General features: G+C 43.8%; 1 protein-coding gene and 1 long non-coding RNA gene across 5 annotated transcripts; one reads left to right on the forward strand and one right to left on the reverse strand.

Annotated features, from left to right (window-relative positions):
- The first annotated feature begins 9,755 nt into the window (after positions 1 to 9,755).
- On the forward strand, positions 9,756 to 16,836 carry LOC102080900 (zinc finger protein 135). Of its 4 annotated transcripts, none has more exons than XM_025897754.1 (4): positions 11,053 to 11,192; positions 11,264 to 11,458; positions 12,913 to 13,548; positions 13,631 to 16,836. In XM_025897754.1, the coding sequence occupies exons 3-4, from the start codon at positions 12,974 to 12,976 to the stop codon at positions 14,472 to 14,474; spliced, it is 1,419 nt and encodes a 472-aa protein (XP_025753539.1). In that variant the 5' UTR covers positions 11,053 to 11,192; positions 11,264 to 11,458; positions 12,913 to 12,973; the 3' UTR covers positions 14,475 to 16,836. The 4 variants fall into 4 exon arrangements, with proteins under 4 accessions (XP_005462303.1, XP_025753539.1, XP_013121013.1 ...); XM_013265559.3 differs by having other exon boundaries at positions 11,264 to 11,356; XM_005462246.4 differs by lacking the exons at positions 11,053 to 11,192; positions 11,264 to 11,458 and adding an exon at positions 9,756 to 10,202.
- On the reverse strand, positions 15,936 to 22,246 carry LOC112842018 (uncharacterized). The gene is made up of 2 exons (XR_003213574.1): positions 22,009 to 22,246; positions 15,936 to 17,767 (listed from the first exon to the last, which is right to left on the reverse strand). It is a non-coding gene; the product is annotated as an uncharacterized LOC112842018 (long non-coding RNA).
- Positions 22,247 to 24,668: the final 2,422 nt, after the last annotated feature.

The raw sequence follows: 24,668 nt of genomic DNA on the forward strand, positions 1-24,668 counted from the left end.
CAAACACAACAAGCTGAAAGTCAGTGATGCTGCTCGGTTTGCAGTCCTGAATATGACGGCACAAGCAGGATTCACTGCACTGTTAATGTTAGCTATGTTATATTGCTGCCTCTGTTCGGTGGTGTCGAGCCAAACGGACTTTAACGTGTGTTTGAACGAGCTGACGGTTCACTCGTTAAGCTGAAAGAAAGATGCTTTAATCACAGGAGTCACACATGTGTCCACTGGACCATCTGGGAACTCTTCTTGTTTAGCACTCGTAATAACACAAACACTAAATCCTCCTTCTCTTGTGCTGTTTTGTAGCAGTGTGTACACCTGAGACTGTCACCTGTCTGTCTGTCCTGCACTCTCTCTCTGTTTCTTTCTCTCTGATTGTGGAATAAAAGTATGAACATGTATTTATAAGTTACACTTGTGTTTGAATCCTGCAGCTTATCACACATTTGATTTCCATGTGTGACGACTGCAAGTGTCCAGAGTGAGGACAGACTGAGGGACCCACTGCTGCACATCATCTGTGAGGCTTTGCACCCCTGATGATCCACCAGGACAAACTCAGCAGTGTGTGAGGAAGAGGAGGAGGAAGAGCCAGCAGCAGCTGACAGATGGAGAGAATAGACAGACTGTTCCCTGTTTGTGAAGGACTGCTAGGAAAGTTTAACATAACTAATTGTCTGTCCTGAATCAGTCTTATTAGGTAATGTTCAAATAATGTTATCATCCCAGTGTTTTCAGTGTGGCAGAAAGTACTCAGGGCCTTCAAGTTACATACTATGAAAGGCAGCAACAAGTTTAATATTCAGAAACCTAAAGTATGTATCAGCAGCAGAATGGAGCTAAAAATAAATGTTTGTTTCAGTTCTATGAAGCTTTGAGTATTTTGGATTAGTAGCACTGCTGTGTTTGTTGCATCATATTGCTGTAATTGTTTATATGCTTTATATATTCTGAGCTAAGTTGATCTATAGTGTTACATCATATTCTATAAGGATGTTATGTGTTTGTAGACTTTCTGCCCAGTTTGACCCATTTAGCAGAAGTCAGCCTGTTTAAGGCTCTGATATCTATTCTGTATGACTTAAAGCAGTTATGACATGGTCTGATTTTCTCAGCCAATAAAGGAATATTTAATATATCAGTCTGCTCTTCATTCTATCAGAAACAGTTATCACAGCTCGTACATTTGCTTTTTCCATATATATGTAAGCATTGAGCCAAATTTAGTAATGCCAACATACTGAAGGAACAATGTTTGTCTCTTATATATAATACATCTGTATATACACTGTCAGAGATACTTGTCTTTGAGTGAAGATTTAAGGTGATAGGAAATATAAATAACTGCAACTTGAATCTTTACTGAAGCTCAGTATTTGACACAGAGTTCACATCACATGTGCTGTACCTGCACATGTGATGTGACAATAAAAGTGATTTGATTTGAGACTTCAAACTCACTGCTGTAATAACTAATAATGATTAATATAATAACTATAATATTGGTCATATCATATTTACACTGACTTTAGTCTCATGAACAACATTAACTAATTGTTATTTACTAGCTAATCTTAAATGACTGTTCAGTACAGATATGAAGCCCAATAATCATGTTTTACAGTCCTGTGGTCTCAGCCTCAGATACTTATTAAATCACATAAAGCTCGTGTAGAAACAAACAAACAAACAAATGAACAAAATATGTTCTCCTTCATTTCTGTCAACCACACGTTTCCAGCTATCATGGTTGCTAGGCAACCTGGGCAGCGCGATGGAGGCTAGACCGTCCCATTTCACAAGCCTCGCACTTCCGGCCTTAGCGGTCTTTGAGTACGCGGCCCTTGAGGACCGTTGAGGCTGCGTACTTTAAGGCTGCAGACCCTGAATTGGGATACAGCCATAGAGACGCATCTGATCGATTGGTATCGATCAATAACAGCACTGATTCTTTAAGAGCAAACGGAGACAGAACCATCAGCACAAAAAGACTAACCATCAGTCTAAGCAGACTCCCTCCTGAAGCTCCAGGGTTTGTGTCCCTCTGTGGTCCCAGGAGCTGGTCCCACCTCCTCCCATGGTCAGCTTCATGTCTTCATCACAGCTCTTGCTTTGGATCAGCTAACAGCAGGTCGTTTTTCTCCTTCTGTTGAACTCTGAGCAGACGCTGCCCCCTGCTGTTCCGATATCTAGCTTCATCATGTCAAAGTGCTTCTAGCTTTTGTTTTTTTTATTTCTATTTTTATTCGGCTCACATCTGTGAGGAGGCGAGGAAGTGACGCAGAGGCATCTGAGAAAGGGGGCGGGGCTTTAGATGAAGCCGCTTAAAAAAACCCCAACTTAACTGAACAAAAGAAGAAAGCACAAAAGCAGTAGCTATGTCAGCAGCACAGAGATGACGTCAAATACAGACAATGAACACAGACGGAGGAATAAAGCGGAGCCAGGCCAGCAAACACGGAAACTACAGAGGAAGAACAATAAGGTTCTAACTCTTTATGGTCAAAGTCTGAGAGTGTTGGTATGGATCCCATCATCACAGTGAAGAAACGTCTATGAATATGAAACTGGGCCAAAAAAAGGTTTATATAGTTGTCCTGTGATTAGTACTGCATTAGTAATGAAGCCTCTCACAGACAGATCCTTGATGACTGAAGTTTAATGACCCTCGTCTTTGTTTCGTCTTCAGTTAGAACAATACCTCAGCATGAAATCTCATTTTTTTACAGGAATATTTTCAAAACTAATTTAACTTCCATTCATTCACATTTATTGATATAACGATAGACAGCTGATGCTTTGGAAAATACATGAATTGTTTTAATGGCTAATGAGATTGCATCTAATCATCTAAAAATAAACTTGTATCGTCTGCCAGTTGTGTCAAAATCTGTTTTTACCCAACTAAAGAAATTCCTCTAATGGGAGTAGATTTTAGTGACAGTCCAGGAGCCGACCACAGGAAGAAGCAGACATGAAGAGATGGGACATCATTCAATTTCAATTCAGTTTTATTTATACAGCACCAAATCACAACAACAGTCGCCTCAAGGCGCTTTATATTGTAAGGAAGACCCTACAATAATACATACAGAGAAAAACCCAACAATCATATGACCCCCTATGAGCAAGCACTTTGGCGACAGTAGGAAGGAAAAACTCCCTTTTAACAGGAAGAAACCTCCGGCAGAACCAGGCTCAGGGAGGGGCAGGGCCATCTGCTGCGACCGGTTGGGGTGAAAGAAGGAAGACAGGATAAAGACATGCTGTGGAAGAGAGACAGAGATTAATAACAGATATGATTCGATGCAGAGAGGTCTATTAACACATAGTGAGTGAGAAAGGTGACTGGAAGGGAAAAACTCAATGCATCATGGGAATCCCCGGCAGCCTACGTCTATTGCAGCATAACTAAGGGAGGATTCAGGGTCACCTGGTCCAGCCCTAACTATATGCTTTAGCAAAAAGGAAAGTTTGAAGCCTAATCTTGAAAGTAGAGATAGTGTCTGTCTCCCGAATCCAAACTGGAAGCTGGTTCCACAGAAGAGGGGCCTGAAAACTGAAGGCTCTGCCTCCCATTCTACTTTTAAATACTCTAGGAACAACAAGTAGGCCTGCAGTGTGAGAGCGAAGTGCTCTAATAGGGTGATATGGTACTACAAGGTCATTAAGATAAGATGGGGCCTGATTATTTAAGACCTTGTATGTGAGGAGCAGGATTTTGAATTCAATTCTGGATTTAACAGGAAGCCAATGAAGGGAAGCCAAAACAGGAGAAATCTGCTCTCTCTTTCTAGTCCCTGTCAGGACTCTTGCTGCAGCATTTTGGATCAGCTGAAGGCTTTTCAGCGAGTTTATAGGACATCCTGATAATAAAGAATTACAGTAGTCCAGCCTGGAAGTAATAAATGCATGAACTAGTTTTTCAGCGTCACTCTGTTTTTTTACATTTTGAGAGAAGCCAATTGAGTCTAATAACAGATTAAATGCCATGTTGAGGCTGTCATTTTTAGCATCTACATGAATGTTAAACTCACCCACAATAATTATTTTATCTGAGCTGAGCACTAAATGAGATAAAAAGTCTGAGAAATCAGAGAGAAACTCTGGTGGACAATAGATGATAACGAATAAGACTGGTTTTTGAGTTTTACAGCTGGGGTGGACGAGGCTAAGCATCAGGCTTTCAAATGAATTAAAACTGTGTCTGGATATTTGGTTGATGAATAGGCTGGTGTGAAAAATTGGTGCCAGATATAAATATAGTGAAATATACCATTGTTTCTTGGTCCCAGGACGGGAGCATTTTTTCAACACTGCAAAATGCAGTAGAGGAACAAACACACCCCTGGGAAAACTAAAAAATAATAAACCAATAAACACTGAGGACCATACCATCTGTGGCTTTTTGCCAGACTCGGGGACCAGCCAATCAGTGGCATGCAGTCTGATGACGCCACACTTTCGTACGCGCTTGGATCGCTTAGGAATCCCGGTGGAGTAGGTCCTGAAAAGGTGCACAGTACCAGGTACTATGACCTAATAAAAAACTGTGGCGAGCTAACAGCAGGTCCTAGCAGAAAGGTCCACCAGCAGCCACATCTCTCAAGCTCTGTTACACGAGTCACACATCAGGCAGTGACATGCTCATTGGATTTAATCCTCTCCTCAACACAATACCTGTGATTTTTTCATGCACGCATACCATCACTGTCTCTGTGTCACTCCAGGAAGTTATTAGATTGGCTAGCACTGAGACCACGTCATCAGAACTGAAGGTCTTGTCAGCTTTAGCACTAATACTGGTCAGCAGTGGCTTCTTGGAGACCAGAGGTTTGGAAGGAGCTACCGGTAGACGAGGGAAATCTTCTTCATTGTCCGTTCGAACAGAGCTTAGTCCTGACCTGTCACAACTGTGGTCTTCAAACATGGCTAGCTTGTTCAGACTAGTTGCTGTGGGGTCTTTTTTCAGCAGTTTTTGACATTGTGATTTCAGTTTGGGTCCTAAGTGATAAGAATAATAAAAAACAAAATAGATCCACTTAAAAAGTTGAGGTTTGAAGAATGAAAGTGCAGCCCAATAACAGAAGAAAGCATATGTATTATAGGCATAACTGTGCCTATAACACATATGTGGCACACATGTACTACACATTTACAGCATCTAGCAAAAACAGGCACAATGATGACAATATCTGAACTAAAAACAGAAACATCAGGGTGGCTAAATATACATTATATGTGTGTTGTACAGTGTTGGGAAAGAAATAACACCAACCTCTACCACAGGGGAATTGTAGAAAAGGGGAGAGGCCAAAGGGGTACACTGTATTTATAGGGTTGCACCAAAGAAGAAGAAGAAGGATGAGGAGGGGCTCCAACTGATAATGAACAGAACTACGGGCTTGAAGGTCCTAAAAGTCAGATATAAACTGGCAAATAAAATTTGTGTAATTATAGCAATATGTAAGTTATGACCCGGTTACACTGATACGAATTTTAAAGATACTCTGGTAAAACCTGAAGTGCTCATTCAACTTCTTTACTCAAGCAAAAGCTAAAAAGGACCAGCTCTGAAATGTCCTCAGAGTCAGAGTGAGATCCCTGAAGGATGTTTCTAACAGCTGTTTTTGAGCAAAACTAACTGAACCTTGTGCTACTTTACTATAATAAAGTAATATCAATATATGGCAATAGTTTATTTCAGCCTAAATTTTAATTCTAATGAATGTACTCAGCTTGAGTCAGTAGAGGGTGGCCTGCCTCCACACCTAAACAGGAAGTGGGATTCAGCAGGTGGGAACCCTGAGATGGTTGTAGTGGCTCAGTGTGAGCAAATTAAATCACAATAACTTCTAATGTGAGACCCAGCACAGGCTGGGATCAGCTGACCTGCTGCTCTTTGTGGATTTACACAACTTTACACTGTCTTTATACTAGACCGTGTACCGTTGGTATGTAGGTGGAATTAAGTCAGTGAGTCTCTGCTACACTTGATCAAGGGCGTAGATTTGGTTTTGGCGTTGGTGGGGACGGATGATTCAACCACCGAACCCTGCCCTGTTTCTTTTTTTTCCTTTTTGTCTTTGCTTCTTGATGAAAAAGGAGAAATATACTTGCCTACATATACTATTCTACATGCTTTTAAACCATTTAAAATTACAATTCATAGTTTTATATGTGAATTATATAATGTTAAATTACTATTAAACAAATGACTGACTAAGTATTTTAGACTTTAGTTTACTTCAGCCATATTCCATATAAATCAGGTATCATACAAAAATAAAAATAGCTTCAAATACAGTCAAGACAATAAAAGAATATGACTTTAAGGACTTAACAACATTAGTTCAGTTATAGTGCACCAACATCTGTTATACATTAGCACTAAGGGAACACTGACTGACCTGCTGGTTTTTGTCCATAAAACTACTCATCTAAGATTAGCACAAAGTAAAAGATCTCTCAGCAACATTATGCAACATTTTAGGCACTATTGCCCCGATCAACTCAGTGAGCTGTTTATTCTAAACATGAACTGTTACAGCAACAGACATGGACTACTGGTGCCCCACACAGCAACTCAGTGTCCAATATGACATGGCAACACGTTATTCATGGTTACATACAATTTTAGACTGATGTGGGCCAAAGCCTCGCACATACTTGCCAACCTTGAGACCTCAGAATTAGGGAGACATTCAAAAGGGCTGTTGGGCATTGTAAAACTTGAATTTTACAATGTTTATTTATCGGATAAAATAAGTTAAATGTCACTGTTATTATTGTCCGGCCAGAAACAGGCCGGGGGTGTCCAAATTCAGAGGCTGCGTCCACCTGAGGACCAGGTGTTGTGCCAAAAACTGATTGCTTGTATTTAAACTGCTATAAATAACTTGTTGGTCTATAATATGTGTCTAATATATCCCTCATGAATTATGTCAAGTCATCTTGAGCAACAAACAACATTCCTGTAACAAGGTAGAAGCCGCAATCAGTTTTTGGCAGTGACTTTTATGTATCCTTTATTTATGCAGTTAAAAAAATTCTTGTTTACTTTAAAAATGTTTCTCTTAAGAGTAGTATGGCCAAGAGGACAGCTGAAATTGCAACAAATGCAAAAATAGTTCTGTAAATATATTTTAGGTGGACAAAAGGGAGTTGATTGATTATAATGTAAGTACAATAACACAGATATTTGAAGTTTACACAGCTACATTCTCGCCTGAAAGTATGTTAAAAGTTTATTTTGCGACCCAGAAAGAGTAATAAGAGTAATATTAAAACTAAGTAGCTGCAGTAGTAGTAGCCATTGTTGGAAACTGGAATTGGCTGAGCCAATCTGGGATATGGTTTTTCAATTTTGTTGTCCGGGTGGAAAATCAGGAGAAATTCGGGAGAATGGTGGCTCCGGAAGATTGTCGGGAGAAGCACTGAAATTCGGGATTCTCCCGGAAAAATCGGGAGTGTTGGCATGTATGGCGTAGCATAGCCTGTAACGTTATTATGACGGACACATTTTATGAGTGAACTTGACTTTAAGTGACTTACAGGTTCCTTTGAAAATACTTTCTTATATCCAGGTTCTTCCTTTTTCCTCGTCTCCTCCTTGCAGGTCCTCGCAGCGCAGGATTGTCGCTGCTAAAACTAAACAGAGCTCCCTGAAAGGCACAGCCAATCACATTGGCCGTATTTGTCACATGAGGCAGGACTCCAGTAGAGAACGTAATTTAACTCTTTCTGCACCGCTGGGTGAATGAGACGCTGACAGATCGTTTTTTTTTTCTTTTTATCGGTTTTGTTTTTCTTTACTCGAAGAGATCAAATTATTGGTGGTGACAATTCAGTAATCGCTGGATATTGGTGGGGACATGTCCCTTCCGTCCATGCCAAATCTACGCCCTTGCACTTGATGTAAGCTAGCTGTGACCATGTACCCACAGCCACTGTGCACCATCACACACTGTTCTTCACTTTAAACCTATCATAGTGCAAATATCAGTCACTAATGATATCATGATGTCAGCAGACTCTAGAGAATACACAGTCCTAGTCTTGTTAGACCTTACCTCAGCCTTTGATACAGTCAATCATACCATCCTGATAAACAGACTGAGAGACCTGGTTGGGATGTCTGGCTCTGTTCTAGACTGGTTTTCATCTTATATATCTGAAATGAGTTTTAGTGTCTGCAAACCAGATCATGTCGGAATCTACAGAGTTGTTGTGTGGAGTTCCTCAGGGCTCTGTGCTGGGACCTATTCTGTTTTTAATAAACATTCTTCCTTTAAGCCAGATAATACAGCAGTTTCCTGAAGTATCTAATCATCTTTTTGCTGACGATATTCAGCTATATTATTCATTTAAGCCTGCTGAAGCTCATTAGCTCTCCGATCTGATTGACTGTTTAACCAACATTAAACAATGGTTGAACAATAATTGCTTACAGCTAAACCCGGCCAAAACAGAAACTTTGATTATTGCACCAGACAGTGCAATACCTGATATTAAACGGCGACTGGGTGACTTCGGTTCCTCACAGAAACATAACCTTATACATAACCCTTAGATGCTCTGTATCTCATTGTACAACTGTATAGTGACAATAAAGGCATTCTATTCTATTCTATTCTTAGAAACCTGGGTGTTATTTTTGATTAAGCTTTTTCTTTGGAGGGACATTTAAATCAGATAGTAAAAACCTGCTTTTTTCACTTGAGGAATATTTCAAAACTTAGATCCATCGTGTCAACAAGTGAACTCGAGATGATAATACATGCTTTTGTCTCTACAAGACTCGACTACTGTAACAGTCAGTTTACTTGTCTAAACAAGAAAGGGCTAGCCCGCCTACAGGTTGTTCAAAACTCTGCAGCGAGGCTACTGACCCGCTCGAACAAGGGAGCTCATATGACCCCTGTTTTAAAGTCACTGGCTACCAATCAGATTTAGGTTCCATTTTAAAATTCTAGTTTTAACTTTTAGAGCATTACAGGGACAGCCCCCGCCCCCATACCAGGGTTTTTATGATGTATTTATGACTGTATTGTGTTTTTACCTTGTAAAGCACTTTGTGACATATGTCTGTGAAAGGTGCTATATAAATAAACTTTACTTACTTACTAACAGCAAACTCACCTGTTTATCCTGCACTAACCTGCAGCCTTTAACTAACACAGTCAGTCTGCCTCAGTTTGATTAGCAGCAGCTTTATGAACAAACATAATGTGACATGTACAGATTTAAAACCATGAGGACTTTCACGTGAGCTTTAAATGAGCATCCTTCCTTTAAGTCTAAGCTCTCTTCTTCCTCTCCTCTCCTTCTTTCTTATCTGTCTCCATCTCTGTGTGAACTTGGCTCTCTGTCTTTTCTCTCCCTGTCAAATAAGCAGCTGGACCTTTAGCTGCAGCACACTGTGAGACAAACTGCACACACACAGTTTGTGTGTTTGCTCATGTTTGTTGAGCCGATAGAAACGCTGCATTTCAAATTACCCGACACTTAAAACATCACTCTCTGCTTGTGTTCTGTAGCGCTAGTTAGATCCTGAAGTAATGCAGTCACCTGCAGTCCATGAAAATACTTCAAAATTTTGCTTAATTACTGAAATGAAGTATTTGTACTTTGTTAATTCCCGCCTCTGGTGATGTCACACTGTGTCCCTCACCCTGATCCCGAGGGTCATGCGAGACTCTGACCTCAGACCTCTAGAGATGGTCGACATGTACAGGTTTGATTTTCAGTCCAGTGGAGCAGATATCCGAGGAAGATTCACTAAAACGGAGGATTGTCTCACGGAGTTCGGCAGGGCCTTTTGTCTGCCGCACTCACACTCATTGATCATTGGAGCTCACCAGAGATCGACTGAAATTTCAGTATAAATAAATGAGGAAATTTTTACGTCACAAACGGGCTTTTCAGTGCTTTACGACACCTCGCGACATTTGTGGAAGTTTCATTCCGCGATCCAATCCAAAAGAGGCTGCGCAGGAGCTCCACCAGTCAGAGGCCGGAGTGGGTGCTGTGGCTCTGCCGCCTGCGCGCCGCCGCCGCTCATTGAGCGCGGCCGGGCACGCTCCGCCCCGCCGCCGCCGCCGCTCTCAGCTGGATGTGACAGAGGCGCGGTCACGGCAGCGACTCACACCCGAACCGAGCCGAACCGACCCGGGAGCAGCAGCACCGCTTCGGTGTCTCACGTAAGTGCTCGTGACGAACGGAACCGCGAGCTAAGGCGGGAAAACGCGGACACGTCGCGCGCGGTTTGTCACCCAGGCGGTCCGTGAATGAATCGGGGCTCAGCGGGAGGCCGGAAACGGCCCGAAGCCCCGACCGAGAGAGGCCGAGGGTCCGGGAGGAGGAGGAGGGGGGAGAGGAGCGGCACCGCGGGCTACTCTCCTGCTCTCAGCCCTCCTTCATCCTCCTCCTCCTCAGGACCTTATCTTCATCCTCCCCTGCCTCACGGTGATGATGATGATGAACTCATCATTTTAACGTCATTCTGAAGATGATAATGCAGGCCTGAGGTCACAGATGCTGCAGCGGTTGATCAGTGTGATTGATCCCTAATTAATCAGCAGCTTCTGACAGAAAATAAAAGTAATAATAATAACTATTATTGTTATCATTCTCATATATTTTCAGGTTGTTTGTTACTAAAATCTGTCAAAAGAAAATAATCATGAAGGCGCTTTAGTTTGAAATTTTCAAAATAAAATTTTGAGCTCTATTTGAGCTCTATTAAAAAAATGAAATTTTGTGTTATTAATAACTCCTTTTATTACTAGACTTTATGTTTTATCTGTAGCTTTAAGGTTTTTCAGAATCAGGACTTACAGGCCATTATCAACTTCTCAGCTTAGAATTTTATGTTGAAAATTATTTTATTTTTGATTGTATTTATTTTTTATTTTTTATTTTTACCTTATATTACATCATACCTTATAATTTTATTCGTGTTATTTATGTTTATTATTATTTAATTGTTTTTATGAATTTTTGGTGTTTTTATTTGGCTTTGTTTCACTGCGCTCTTATTTTGAAGGACAATCCGCCGTACTTCCGTTTCTTCCAACCATTTAATCCTTTCCCACAATGCTCTGTGAGCTCGGCGGCTGCTTCCTGTTTATTGTGGCCGTTTTCCCCGGTGATTCCGACAGTTAACGTCGTTCTCCTGCAGCCAAAGCTCGGTGAGTTACCAGATTCCGGTCCCTTTTACCGGCGGCTCCGCGTCGTTTATCCCACTCTCTTATTTTGACAGCGGAGAAAATCCTTCTGCTTCCTCATCAGTGACAGCGAGCCTGACCGAACCGGAACTCCACTCAGAAAACCGTCGATTTTTCAGCCACTCGAGGTGCGACGCAGAGAAAATGATTTTTTTTATCATTCAAAGATTTTTCTGCATTTAAGTCGGTGTTTGGTAGATTTCGGCCTTCGGATATCTGAACAATAAGCTGTAAGTCCTGATGAACCGGGTCTCTTTAATAATGGATGCCCTGCTGGCAGCCGCCCTCCGCGGGCTGCTACCGGGAAATAACCGCTGGTATTGCTGAAAATGGCTCATATGTCTGTTCATATCTAATGTGAAAGAAACGTTAACGGTTTTATTCGACGTATAATCGACGTTTCGTTGATTAAAGATGCGTTTTCGGCGGAAAAATCCGCCTGGCGCCTTTGCTCAGGTCGCGGCGCGCTGCGCGACCTTAAAACCGCGGAATTGTGAACGGAGTTCGGCGCGGGGGAATTCCGCGTTAAAGCGGAACGGCCGCCGGGTTTGACCTGACAACTCAAACCCGGCGGTGGCCACGTGACCCAATGACACTCCCAGGTAGGAGTTTAGGATACCGAGGCGAGTTCAGAGGTCATTTGTTATTTGCAGTGACGTCACGAAGGGCTAACCCTATCTGTCGTTAGGCTGAAACTGAAAGTCAGATTAGGAACAAAAGACGTCACACTGTGTGCGCGCGTGCATGCGCGGAGGTGAGGCGCACCTGTTGAGTACCCCCCCCCCCCCCCCCCCCCCCCCCGAGGGTCTGCAGGTACAGGTTTCAGGATCCTAAACTCCAATTCCAATTAAAAGTTGTCTAATTTAAGGTCCAGTGACACCTGTGCAGCTCTGGTGTAACTCTTACTTTTTTTTCAACGTCACCTCACCATGACGCTGCTCGTTAACAAAGGATTTTATGTTGAAGAAGAAGAAGGACATGAGAACCTGACCTTGGGATGAGGGAACAGGAAGTGATGACTTGTTTCTTGGTTTAGCGCGTTTGGTGGTTTTTACTCAATCATCTGCTGTCCATTGTATTGATTACTGGCGCATCCATTCATCGATAATCGACTTCTTTGAATCTCTTCCTGTTTCTATTTGTTTCTGTCAGATGTGACTGACCGCTCTCTGAGTGATCTGATTGGTTGAAGTTCTCATTGGTGGGCTGTGGTTTAGCTTCAATGTGAATGCTGTTGGAGAGCCGATCTGTACCTGCAGAGATGTGCAGAGTTAACGCTGCGCCTTATTTCTGTGGATAATTTATGCGTTCATCTCAGTGTTTGCAGATTCCTGCTTTGCGTGCAGCTTCTGACTTCAGCTCCACACTCCTTACCTTCCACCATCTCCTAGTCAGCAGCGCGCTTTTCTAGTTTCAGTAACGTGAACGGGGCGCCTTGCTGTTTTACTGCCCCCTTTTGGCCTCGAAGATAAATAAAATAATAAATACAAGATAAATGAATACATTTATTTATACATTACACATAAAACTTAATGTATAAACAAATGTGTTACACATAATAAAAACATTTAAACCAAATTAATCTCATAAACTGAGTAAGTGTGGCGATAGGTCGTCTCACTCAGGTGTTTATTTAACCAATCACTTGGCAGCTTCACTAATCCATTTTCCCTGCCCCTTTCAGATCTGCAGGTGCTCCTCGGAAGTTCTTCTTCACCTCTTCGCTCCGGGTTCGTTTGTTCGTGATGGAGGACTCGGAGGCGGAGCTGGTGGTGTCGGAGCCTGACGCCCTAGGTGCTGACTTCATTACGGTGGAGTTGGACACGCAGCCCATTGAGTACGTAGTGAAGTGGGCAGAGGTTGGCTCCAAGTTCACCATTTCCTGCGTGAAGAAGGACTCGGACGACCCATCGGACCTGACCGCCGACCAGCTGAAAATCGAGACGGATGAGGCGTTTTTCGCTCCGTATGAGGAGGTGTACCCTTGTGAGGTGACGGAGCAGAGCGTGGAAATAAAGACGGACTCTGACGAAGAGGACGACGGCGTGGAGGAGCACGAGGTGCTGGTGGAGGCGGGCAGCAGCCAGTTGGACGGGGAGGCCGATTCGGACCAGGACAACTATGAGCCTGATGAACGGCAGTTCCGCTGCAGCTACTGCGGGAAGTGCTACAGTCATGCCTCCAGCCTGTATCGCCACCAGCAGACGCACACGGGCAAGAGCTCGGGAGCCACACCGCTTGCCAAGCGAGCACTGGAGCCGACGCACCAGGACGCACGCTACACCTGCCCCCACTGCGGCATGAGCTTCAAAGGAAGCAGGTTTGTCTCCGGTCCCTCCGAGCTTGACGTGTTCTCCTGTTCTCTTATGTGATGTCACTTCCTGTTTTCTGTTTTTTGACAGGATGCTGGGCAGCCACCTGCGGCTGCACGGGAAGCGGAGGATCCACCCCTGCAACATCTGTGGAAAGGAGTTCAACCACAGTTCCAGCCTGTCCCGCCACCGTCTCATCCACAAGAAGGGCAAGGGCATCCCCAAGGACGCCGCCATTGGCACAAATGTGGCAGCCCTGCGCCACTCGCTGAAGGCCGGTGCCAAGAACCGGAAGACCAAGCGGCAGCAGCACGTTGCGACTGCCGTCATCCAGGGTGGAGATAAGTTCTATGCCTGCCCGCAGTGTGACATGACGTTCCGGACGTCCACGCAGCTGTCGAAGCATCAGGTGACGCACGTGAAGGAGCTGCTGGACAACTACACGCCGGGCAAGGAGAACCTCGTCGAGACCTCGTCCGACCTTAAGATCCGCCTCAAGCTCTGCTCCCGCGACAAACCTAACTTCTACACACTGTGCAAGAAGAACCGCCGCCGCCGGGCCGGACGGGCCGCCAAGCGGGGCCAGACCTCTTCCGAGGATGAGGACGCCCCAGGTGGAGGGCGCCATGGCTGTGGCCAGTGCGGGAAGCAGTTCAGCCATGCCTCCAGCCTGGCACGACACCAACTGACCCACCGGGCGGCTGACGGCGACGGGCGCGGGAAGCTGCAGCAGCACCCGAAGACCGGGCACTCTGCCAAGAACAAGACGTACACGTGCGCAGCGTGCAACAAGACCTTCATGCACTCATCCAGCTTCTCGCGCCACAAGAAGGCCCACATGGAGGAAGAGCAGCGTGCCCGTGCTGCCGCTGCCAAGCGCCGGAAGAGGCCCGTGCTGGATGAGACGGCGCCGCTCGAGTCTGACTCAGAGTGAAGGTGCCGGTCCGGGACCAGTTCTGGAAGGTTCTGATTGGAAGCGTTCTGGACCAGTTCTCCTCCAGTTCTGGACCCGTTGGGACAGATTCTGGTTGTCCAGGTTTCACGAACTGTTGGTTCTTCTCTGGTGTAGATAGCAGCAGGATATCCACTCGTGGCCGCACGGCGGGAGGCCCTCCGCCGGCACACACATCCATATATGGTCAAAACTGACCGTTGGCTAAACGCTCTTACAAATGGATTAGATTTACCTGCCCCGCCCCCTGCACCTATCTGTCCGCAGTCAAGCAGACTCTTCATTCTGCCTTCTCCACAGTCCTGTTTCCCATAAGCCACCTGGAGCAGAGAGGCTAGAGTAATGCAGAGCAGCATGTGAAACGGAGTCCTGACATCATCATACCTGCAGGTTCAATTTCCAAACTTTTAGTGATCAATCATTCCGATCGATCAGAGCCGATCGGTTGTTTTGATCGTTCATCAGACTGTATTCACCACCTTTGATCTCCACACACAGCCAACAAACAGATTATTGATCAGTGAAGGTGATTGGTGCGATCAGAAGTTTTCTAAATTGGTCTTAAGCCGATAAAACCGATTGAATAATCAATGATTATTTTTCTCTTCCGATCATAATATTGGAGCTTGGCTCAATCACTAATAGACTCCTCGCTCACTTCCTGCGTCTCCTCTGGCTCTGATGCGTTTTCTGCCTCTGTTCATCTCTATCGTTGTTCTCTTCCTGTCAGACAGCTCCACCCACTCCCCTTTAAGTGACTGACCTGATTGGCTGAAGTTCTTCCTAGCGCTGCATTCTGATTGGTCTGCTGCGTTTCACCTTCCACTTTTTTTTTTTTTTTTTTTTTTTTTTTAAAACACGTTAGCATGTGACCTCCATGACTGGTCAGTCATGTTTGCTGATGTCAGAGGTCGAGGTCAAACTGTTCTACTTATTTGTGAATTTGATGTAATATAGAACCAAATATTTAAACTTTACAACAAACAATTTAAAGTAACACTGCCCATCGCTATCCTGTAGCTTCATCTTTGTCATCAACAGCAGGAAATGGTTTTCAAAGTAAAAGTCTCCAAATCAGTTTGGTTTGTTCCTGACTTCCACCCAATCAGCTGATTTCAGGAAGTCGGTGACACATAAACGCAGATGGTGATCCTCCAAGACGCTTCAAGTAAAATCAGACCTGCGCACTCAGACGGACCTGTCCAAATTCCCGAACCGAACTCACAGATTCAGAGCAGCTGATTGGACGCAGAGAAACGATTGTTAACCGTGAGCAGACGTCAAAGATCAGATCTCAGGTTTCAGCTCTGCCCAGAGCGCCTGAATATCGGAACCACGTCTGAACACGTGCTCAGAGCAGGTCACCTGAACTCTGAAACTGATGGTCAGGTGACCTCTGCGAGCTGATCTCAGGTATGCGGAGGCAAAATCCAAAAACTAAAATTCAAATGTGGAAGAATAACGAAGGAATGTGAAGGTTGAGAGTTTTTGTCGGTCGGCGCTCGAACTGATCCATCTGATCAGTCTTTGATCTGCTCAGAGTATCTGAAACAACCATCTGCTTTAGTGTCACGGACGGTCTGAAGCTGCTGCTCAAATGTGGTTCGCTCAGCCAGGAACACCTGGAACACCTGGAGGAGAGTCCCTGTGACCAATCGGAGGAGACATCCAGTTGGGCTGGTTCGTATTTCTGATGTTGGACTCGAGTGAACGTCTTATCGATGTGGTTCATTGTTCAGATCAGTCCGAGCTGAGGTGGACTGATGAGAGCAATCGGTCTGATCGGAAGTAGATGGATTGGTCTGATTAGGAACAGGAAAAAAAGTTTGAGTGTAAAAATTCCCAGACTGATTGGTTAATCTGACACTTGGTGAGCAGTGGGACTGATCGGACTGATCGATCTAAGATGTTTAAAAAAAAATCCTGCAGATGTTTGTTGAAATCATCGGGATTCTGATGGACTCTCCAAAATAAAAGCCTGTGGAGTGCGCCTGAACCCCCCCCGCTCCCCGCCCCCTGCTCTCACACACACACACACACACACACACACATTCTGTTTCCTGCTTATTGACACTTTGAGACTTTTACTGTGTGAATCGATTGGATTTAATTTAATTCTGATCTATTTATGAGTGTGTGCAGGCGGCGGTGGCGTTCTGTACAAAACAAGGCTCCTCCCGCGCCTCCATGTTCTGGTTTGTTTCGGGCCTTGAAGCCGCCGTTCTCCTCTGTCCACGGCGCTCTTAGATCCATGTTGTGTTGGTTTGTTGGGTTTGCAGCGCCGACTGCTGATAGGTCGTTCATTGTGTCGTGTTTGCTGATAGAATAAACCAGTTGACATGTTTGTCTTGCGTTTTGTAATAAACCTTTGAAAGAACTTTCCTGAGTGTTTAAATAAACTGACCTGTCACCGTTACCATGGTAACCACAGCTCATCAGGATAAAGCTTTGGTAAATGGACCGGCTGTTCTATAGCGCTGAACACTCGCTCATTCACACCAGCGTGCAGGCGGGGATCAAGCTACCAACTTTCCCCTTAGCAGGTGACCTGCTCTCCACCACCCGAGCTGCAGCCAACGCTACACACGCAACAATCGGCGATCACTGATCTGATGTCAACACCAGGAAAGGAGAGGACTTCCTGAAGGTCTGACCTTTCACCTGTTGATCTGGATCTTCTTCATGAACACCTGGAACATCAGCTCGGTGACATCATCAGAGCCCGTCAGGTGAGGGTTCCTCAGATTCTGCTGCGGTCTGATGCTTGTCACACAGTCACAGGACGGGTGTGCGGTGTTAATCATTTCTGTCTGCTCTCAATCGGTTTATTCAGACCCAAAACAAATATCCAAAAACATCTGAACAATCAGGTTGCTGCATTTGGCACAGACGCATGGACTGAATATCCAGAACTGACTATCCAATGAGATGGAAATGGTAAAATACTTGCAGCTGGGTCAGTCGGCTCTGATCGCGCTGACTTCCCAAAACGCAGACAAAAGCTTCAATGCCGCAATGGAACCCGGAAATCCCGCTGCCTGCTCCGGAGACTCCGCTCATCTGGGCAGCTTGTCATTGCTTCATGTTTTTGGAGGACTCATTCAAAGAAACGTATTTGCTGTGAGTATACACTGCACCACACGCTTGATATAAAAAGTCCAGAGTATCGTGTTTGCAGCGTGTTCAGTGTGTGAAGGTCTTTGTTCAAGATTCAAGATCCTTTATTTGTCACATGCATAGTTACGCAGTGAAAGGTGTCCTGAAAGGCTCCTCAACTGTGCAGAAGGAGAGAGAACATTATATACAGTGAGTGAATTGAATTGAATTAAATAAAACAAGCAGGATGACGGCTGTGACAGGGTCATGTACAGGAACTGGGAAATCTGTAAAACTTGATAAGAGATATATACAGTCTTTCACATTTTCCAAAGCTCCCAGTGGACCAGACTCCAGTGCTTGCTCCTGCACCCTATATTTGACACCCTGCTTTAAAAGGATGTGCAAGGTCAATGAGTACCTGGGGGGGCTGGTTATTTACCGTTACCACCTTTAGTGAGCATGCACGTAGCTCTGCTGCACCAGGAACCTGGTTATGTATATCGTCATCATCACTGTTTATATTAATAATCGTATATATTTATTATTGATAATTGATCTCTGGGAGCGCGGCGTGTCTCTGACAGTGAATGAGTACTAGCTTTATGTGCTTCTCAGTTTTAGACGAGACCTAAAATAAAACCGAGATATTTGAACCCAGCCTTAAATTAGCGTCCGACCTACTTTTAAAGACAGATCCAGGAGTTCCTGGTTGTGGATCCAGATGTTAGTGTGATGATTTCAGAGTGTCGTTGAACAACTCCGTACTGGAAACACTCGGATTGTCCCTGAACTACTTCTGAGTCTGATGGAGGAGCAGGTGTGGGTGTAACCTGGCAGACTCCACCTCTGCATCAAAGCTGAGAAACACTTCCTGTCATCTGCGGTGACCTCCGTAATGTTCTGGGCGGATCATCAGACGCGCTCACAGCTGCCTCTGCTTCGGCAGTTCGAGCTCCTCTCAGAGGAGACGCCTAGTCCAAGATGGCAAGGAGTACCTCCCCCCAGCAGACCATCTCGCTCAGGTTTCTCCTGTTCAGGCTGACCTCTGACCTGCACCTGAGGTCAGTTTGAGTTCAAACTGAGTTCATTGTAAATCAATAACGTGCGTGATCTAAGGTCTGTCACGGCTCCACCAGCTGCAGGTCGGTTTATTCTGCATGATGAGGGAGTGAGATGACTCTGAGTCACATTCCTCCGGATTACAATGGGGCGTTTTGCTCTGTTTACCTGTTGCCATGGTGAATCACTGAAAACAGATTGATAAACTCACTGTGAGCATGCTCAGAGCCCACCGAGCTCTCCTTAGTGTTTCTGGAAGTTCTCAGAGTTTATTAAACCTGATCCAGATGTTCAAATGAAGCGGCCACTGGGGGGCAGTAGACATCAAGCAGGACTTTGAGCTGCTCACAGTGAACACAAGAGGAAGAGAGCAGAGCCCTCCAGTGGTCAGACTGTGCAACTGCAGCTGCTCAGATAACTTTAAAAATAAAAATATAGAAAAATAAAAATGTTTAAATATTTACAAATATGAAAATAGATGTTTGTGTCAGAGGGAACCAAAGGAGATTATCTCAAACTGCTTTCAAACAACAAGAAGAAGCTGAAGCAGGAAGGTGATGTGCAGGTGAGCAGCTGGTCCGAGTGTCCTGGGGCCCGTTCTTCGTACCTCGCTTACTACATCCAAGATCAAATCATCGCGCTAACTTTGAGCTCGCTAATCCGGTTCTCCGAACACACCTGTTGTTGACGATTAGTATAGCTGGATGAAGTAATCTGAGATCACTGGGTGGCTTAAAAGGGGCTACGCATCGATAGTAGAAACATTGATCGGCAACCCTGTGATTGGTCGGCGAAGATGTCGAAGGAGCGCGCTCAGTATTTTTCGGCAGCAGACCAAGAACTCTTGATTGAGGGATTTCAGGAGTTTCAGAGTTTAATGAAAACGCAAGGGAACACTGCAAAGGCTGCAAAAGCAAGGAGAGAGGGCTGGCAGAAAGTTGCTGACAAATTAAACTCGTAAGTGATCCATGATATTACATTATATCATGTGATATTATATTATACCACATTATATTATATTACATCATATCCTCTTTCACATTAGAGCCACAACAGGACCCACTAGAACATGGGAAAAAGTAAAAGTGAAATATAAGAATATTCCACAGAATGGTAATATTTATCACTTATATTGCTTTTAGTCTATGACAAGAGACCCTGGAATAATCTGTTTGTTTGTTTATAACAGCAACCAAGAAAAGGGCAGAGCAAATAAAGACAGGTGGTGGTCCTGCACCCCCTCGTCAAACCCCGGCTTTTTGTACTGTGACATTTATTGACATTGTGGGTTTTTTTGTGTGTAGTTTGACATAACATTCCATCACTTTTACCTGTTCCCATGCAAAGGGTGACTGAAGCATGCACAGTAAGTTGGGAGTAAGTATATACAGTACAGTAAGTGTGTGTGTGTGTGTGTGTGTGTGTGTATATATATATATATATATATATATATATCTATATCTATATATATATATATCTATATATATATATATATATATATATGAGAGAGAGAGGAAGAAAGTAAATAGGATCCTGTCTATCCCGCAATATACGCTAAATTCTGTAAACTCTCCTTATCAATCTTGCACCTTCCTTGCTCGCGTACAAACGGACAGGACATGGCTGCGACAGACTTCCCAAATCCACCTTCGCTTTTATAGCCGTGGTCTCTCATCTTGATTGCACGTAGTAATTTACTATTACTACTCTAAAATATGAATTACATCTGACATGATCTACTACATGTAATAGAATGATTAATAGTACATTTCCCTTTTTTTCGGAAATGACCTGTATGTATCTGTATGAACTCAATAAAAGAATCAAATGCTGCATTATCTTTAGTTACATTGATAATATTTATTTATGGTAAAACAGTGGCGAAATATCGCTGTTGCTTTCATATAACTGCAGCGGACATACCTGAGTGGCCGCGATCTAATCCTGTTTACATAAAGTAAACCTGCTCCCGAGCAGGTTTACGCTTACGGATCTGTTGCTATGACAGCAAGTCCCAGATGAGCTTTGGAGAACCGAACGATCCAAGATCACGCGAAATCGTCAACATTCAAATCCGGCTAACTTACTTAGCGAGGTACGAAGAACGGACCCCTGGAGCCCGTGAAGGTCGTATTTATTCTGGCAGATGTTTGATCACCTGCAGACGTGACGTGGCATCTCTTTACCGTCAGGCGAGCTGGTTTTGGAGGCAGTTTCTGACACCTCACCCTCTCATCCCGAAACAAATGGCCTGGTTTTAAAAATTGACCAGCACAGTCCAGAGGTACAGTACTGCCATTTGTATTGAGTTTTGTGATTACTTCACAAAACGGCATATTTCAGATATTTGTCTAATGCATATTCAACCATTGTTGTTGGCGCCACCGTGTTTGACCTCCGCACTAAGGCTACGTTCACACTGCAGGTCTTAATGCTCAATTCCGATTTTTTGATCAAATCCGATTTTTTTTGTCTGCTTGTTCACACTACAAATAAAATGCGACAGCAAACGCGCTCTAGTGTGAACGCTCAAAGCGGCCCGCATGCGCAAAAGAAGACGTCACACACAACTCGCTCTGTTTAGACCCAGAGCAAACAATATTGTTTGACTGATGGCCTTAATATAAAGACTTCGGACTTTACGTTTCCAGATTTTTGCTTTAAGTTATTTTGTTATTTACATAATAATGTAAATAACCTAATAATGATCCTTTTTGCTGTTTTAGAGGAGCGGTGCTTCAAAGGATAGTTGCAGATTTCTGTCAGAATCTGCAGATTATACAGTACAAATAAAATGTTCACATTTCTCCAACGTTGTCTTCCCAACAGTTTCACCGGATGGTAGGAAATCGTTCGCGATGTCCTATCGGGCGCTTCTCCGGCGCTGATAATTGGCATCTGTGTTGTGTCAGTGACGTAAAAGACGGATTTAATGCGACATGACCGTTCACACAGCAGTCGCTTTCTAAAACATCGGATACGTATCGGATTCAGTACCACATACGAAAGTGACCCAGATCGGATTTGAAAATATCGGATTTGTGCCGTTCACACTGTCAGACCATGATCGGATATGGGTCGCATAGGGGCGAAAAAATCGGATTTGATGCGCTTTCGCCTGCAGTGTGAACGTAGCCTAAGACATGACACTTCGTGAATGTTCTTGTTTGGCAGAGAGGCAAGGTATCCGTCACAGATCCCAAAGGAACACAAAGCGCTGCCATGTAGGAGGCACAACAGGTTTGCAGCCAGTTTCAGCTACTCTGTGTTATTCTAGTCCAATATGCAATGAAGAGGTTTGTGAGGGTTATTATGGATTCCTGCCTTTGGCCCACACACCTGCGCGTAATCTCCTCACCTGCTGCTCATTATCTCCGCGTTCCTGTCACTTCTTAAGGTGAGAGATCGGTGCTACTCCCTCCCTCAGTCACGTCTCTCTGTCTCAGTGTCAAGTCCGCATCTCTGTGTTAGGTTTCCTGTTGTACTTTGACAGTCAGGATCTGCAGCCTTAAAGTACGCAGCCTCAACGGTCCTCAAGGGCCGCGTACTCAAAGACCGCTAAGGCCGGAAGTCCGAGGCTTGTGAAATGGGACGGTCTAGCCTCCATCGCGCTGCCCAGGTTGCCTAGCAACCATGATAGATGGAAACGTGTGGTTGACAGAAATGAAGGAGAACATATTTTGTTCATTTGTTTGTTTGTTTGTTTGTTTCTACACGAGCTTTATGTGATTTAATAAGTATCTGAGGCTGAGACCACAGGACTGTAAAACATGATTGTTGGCCTTCATATCTGTACTGAACAGTCATTGTAAGATTAGCTAGTAAATAACAATTAGTTAATGTTGTTCATGAGACTAAAGTCAGTGTAAATATGATATGGCCAATATTAAAGTTATTATATTAATCATTATTAGTTATTACAGCATTGAGTTTGAAGTCTCAAATCAAATCACTTTTATTGTCACATCACATGTGCAGGTACAGCACATGTGATGTGAACTCTGTCAAATACTGAGCTTCAGTAAAGATTCAAGTTGCAGTTATTTATATTTCCTGTCACCTTAAATCTTCACTCAAAGACAAGTATCTCTGACAGTGTATATATAGATGTATTATATATAAGAGACAAATATTGTTCCTTCAGTATGTTGGCATTACTAAATTTGGCTCAATGCTTACATATATGTGTAAAAAGCAAATGTACGAGCTGTGATAACTGTTTCTGATAGAATGAAGATCAGACTGATATATGAAATATTCCTTTATTGGGTGAGAAAATCAGACCATGTCATAACTGCTTTAAGTCATACAGAATAGATATCAGAGCCTTAAACAGGCTGACTTCTGCTAAATGGGTCAAACTGGGCAGAAAGTCTACAAACACATAACATCCTTATAGAATATGATGTAACACTATAGATCAACTTAGCTCAGAATATATAAAGCATATAAACAATTACAGCAATATGATGCAACAAACACAGCAGTGCTACTAATCCAAAATACTCAAAGCTTCATAGAACTGAAACAAACATTTATTTTTAGCTCCATTCTGCTGCTGATACATACTTTAGGTTTCTGAATATTAAACTTGTTGCTGCCTTTCATAGTGTGTAACTTGAAGGCCCTGAGTACTTTCTCCCACACTGAAAACACTGGGATGATAACATTATTTGAACATTACCTAATAAGACTGATTCAGGACAGACAATTAGTTATGTTAAACTTTCCTAGCAGTCCTTCACAAACAGGGAACAGTCTGTCTATTCTCTCCATCTGTCAGCTGCTGCTGGCTCTTCCTCCTCCTCTTCCTCACACACTGCTGAGTTTGTCCTGGTGGATCATCAGGGGTGCAAAGCCTCACAGATGATGTGCAGCAGTGGGTCCCTCAGTCTGTCCTCACTCTGGACACTTGCAGTCGTCACACATGGAAATCAAATGTGTGATAAGCTGCAGGATTCAAACACAAGTGTAACTTATAAATACATGTTCATACTTTTATTCCACAATCAGAGAGAAAGAAACAGAGAGAGAGTGCAGGACAGACAGACAGGTGACAGTCTCAGGTGTACACACTGCTACAAAACAGCACAAGAGAAGGAGGATTTAGTGTTTGTGTTATTACGAGTGCTAAACAAGAAGAGTTCCCAGATGGTCCAGTGGACACATGTGTGACTCCTGTGATTAAAGCATCTTTCTTTCAGCTTAACGAGTGAACCGTCAGCTCGTTCAAACACACGTTAAAGTCCGTTTGGCTCGACACCACCGAACAGAGGCAGCAATATAACATAGCTAACATTAACAGTGCAGTGAATCCTGCTTGTGCCGTCATATTCAGGACTGCAAACCGAGCAGCATCACTGACTTTCAGCTTGTTGTGTTTGTGGATATATGACTGACTTTAATTATCCACAAAATCATCAGATTCTCTGTAAGATTAAGGTCGACTATATATATATTTAGAAGGCTTTAAAACTAAGTTACCGCTGAAAGTACAAACATCGCTAATGTCACATAACTTTCCCGACATGTGGCCAACAGTAATGTTTTAATGTTCTTCATTATTAAACATTTGCACATAAATAAGTGATATCATATTCAGTACTTACTTTTAACAGTTTACTCTTCGGCCGCTCCGCTTCTGCCGTCTGCGGCAAAATTATCCACACCGACCGCCGCGCTATGAATTGTGGGATATGTGGGGCCACGAAGTCCTTAAAATTCAGGGAAATGAAGGACGCATTTGAGGGCCGCATTTCGAGCAGCCTTTGAATTGGGACAGCCTTCATCGCGTCGCTGTAACGTAATCGGCCTTAAAATGCGGCCTTTAAGGCTGCAGACCCTGCTGGTCTCTCCATGTCTGATTCCCCCCAGCTGCATAATGAGGGACTTTAGTTGTATTTCTAGTGTTCATGTATTTGCAGTGAAGATAACCTCCTCCATGGTCCCAGCTCCCAGTGCGGAAATTCCTCTTCCAAACAGGCGCTCCACAGCTCCCTCAGAAATATCTACAAAGAC

The sequence above is a fragment of the Oreochromis niloticus genome, linkage group LG13 (assembly GCF_001858045.2).
Source record: "Oreochromis niloticus isolate F11D_XX linkage group LG13, O_niloticus_UMD_NMBU, whole genome shotgun sequence".
NCBI lineage: Eukaryota > Metazoa > Chordata > Actinopteri > Cichliformes > Cichlidae > Oreochromis > Oreochromis niloticus.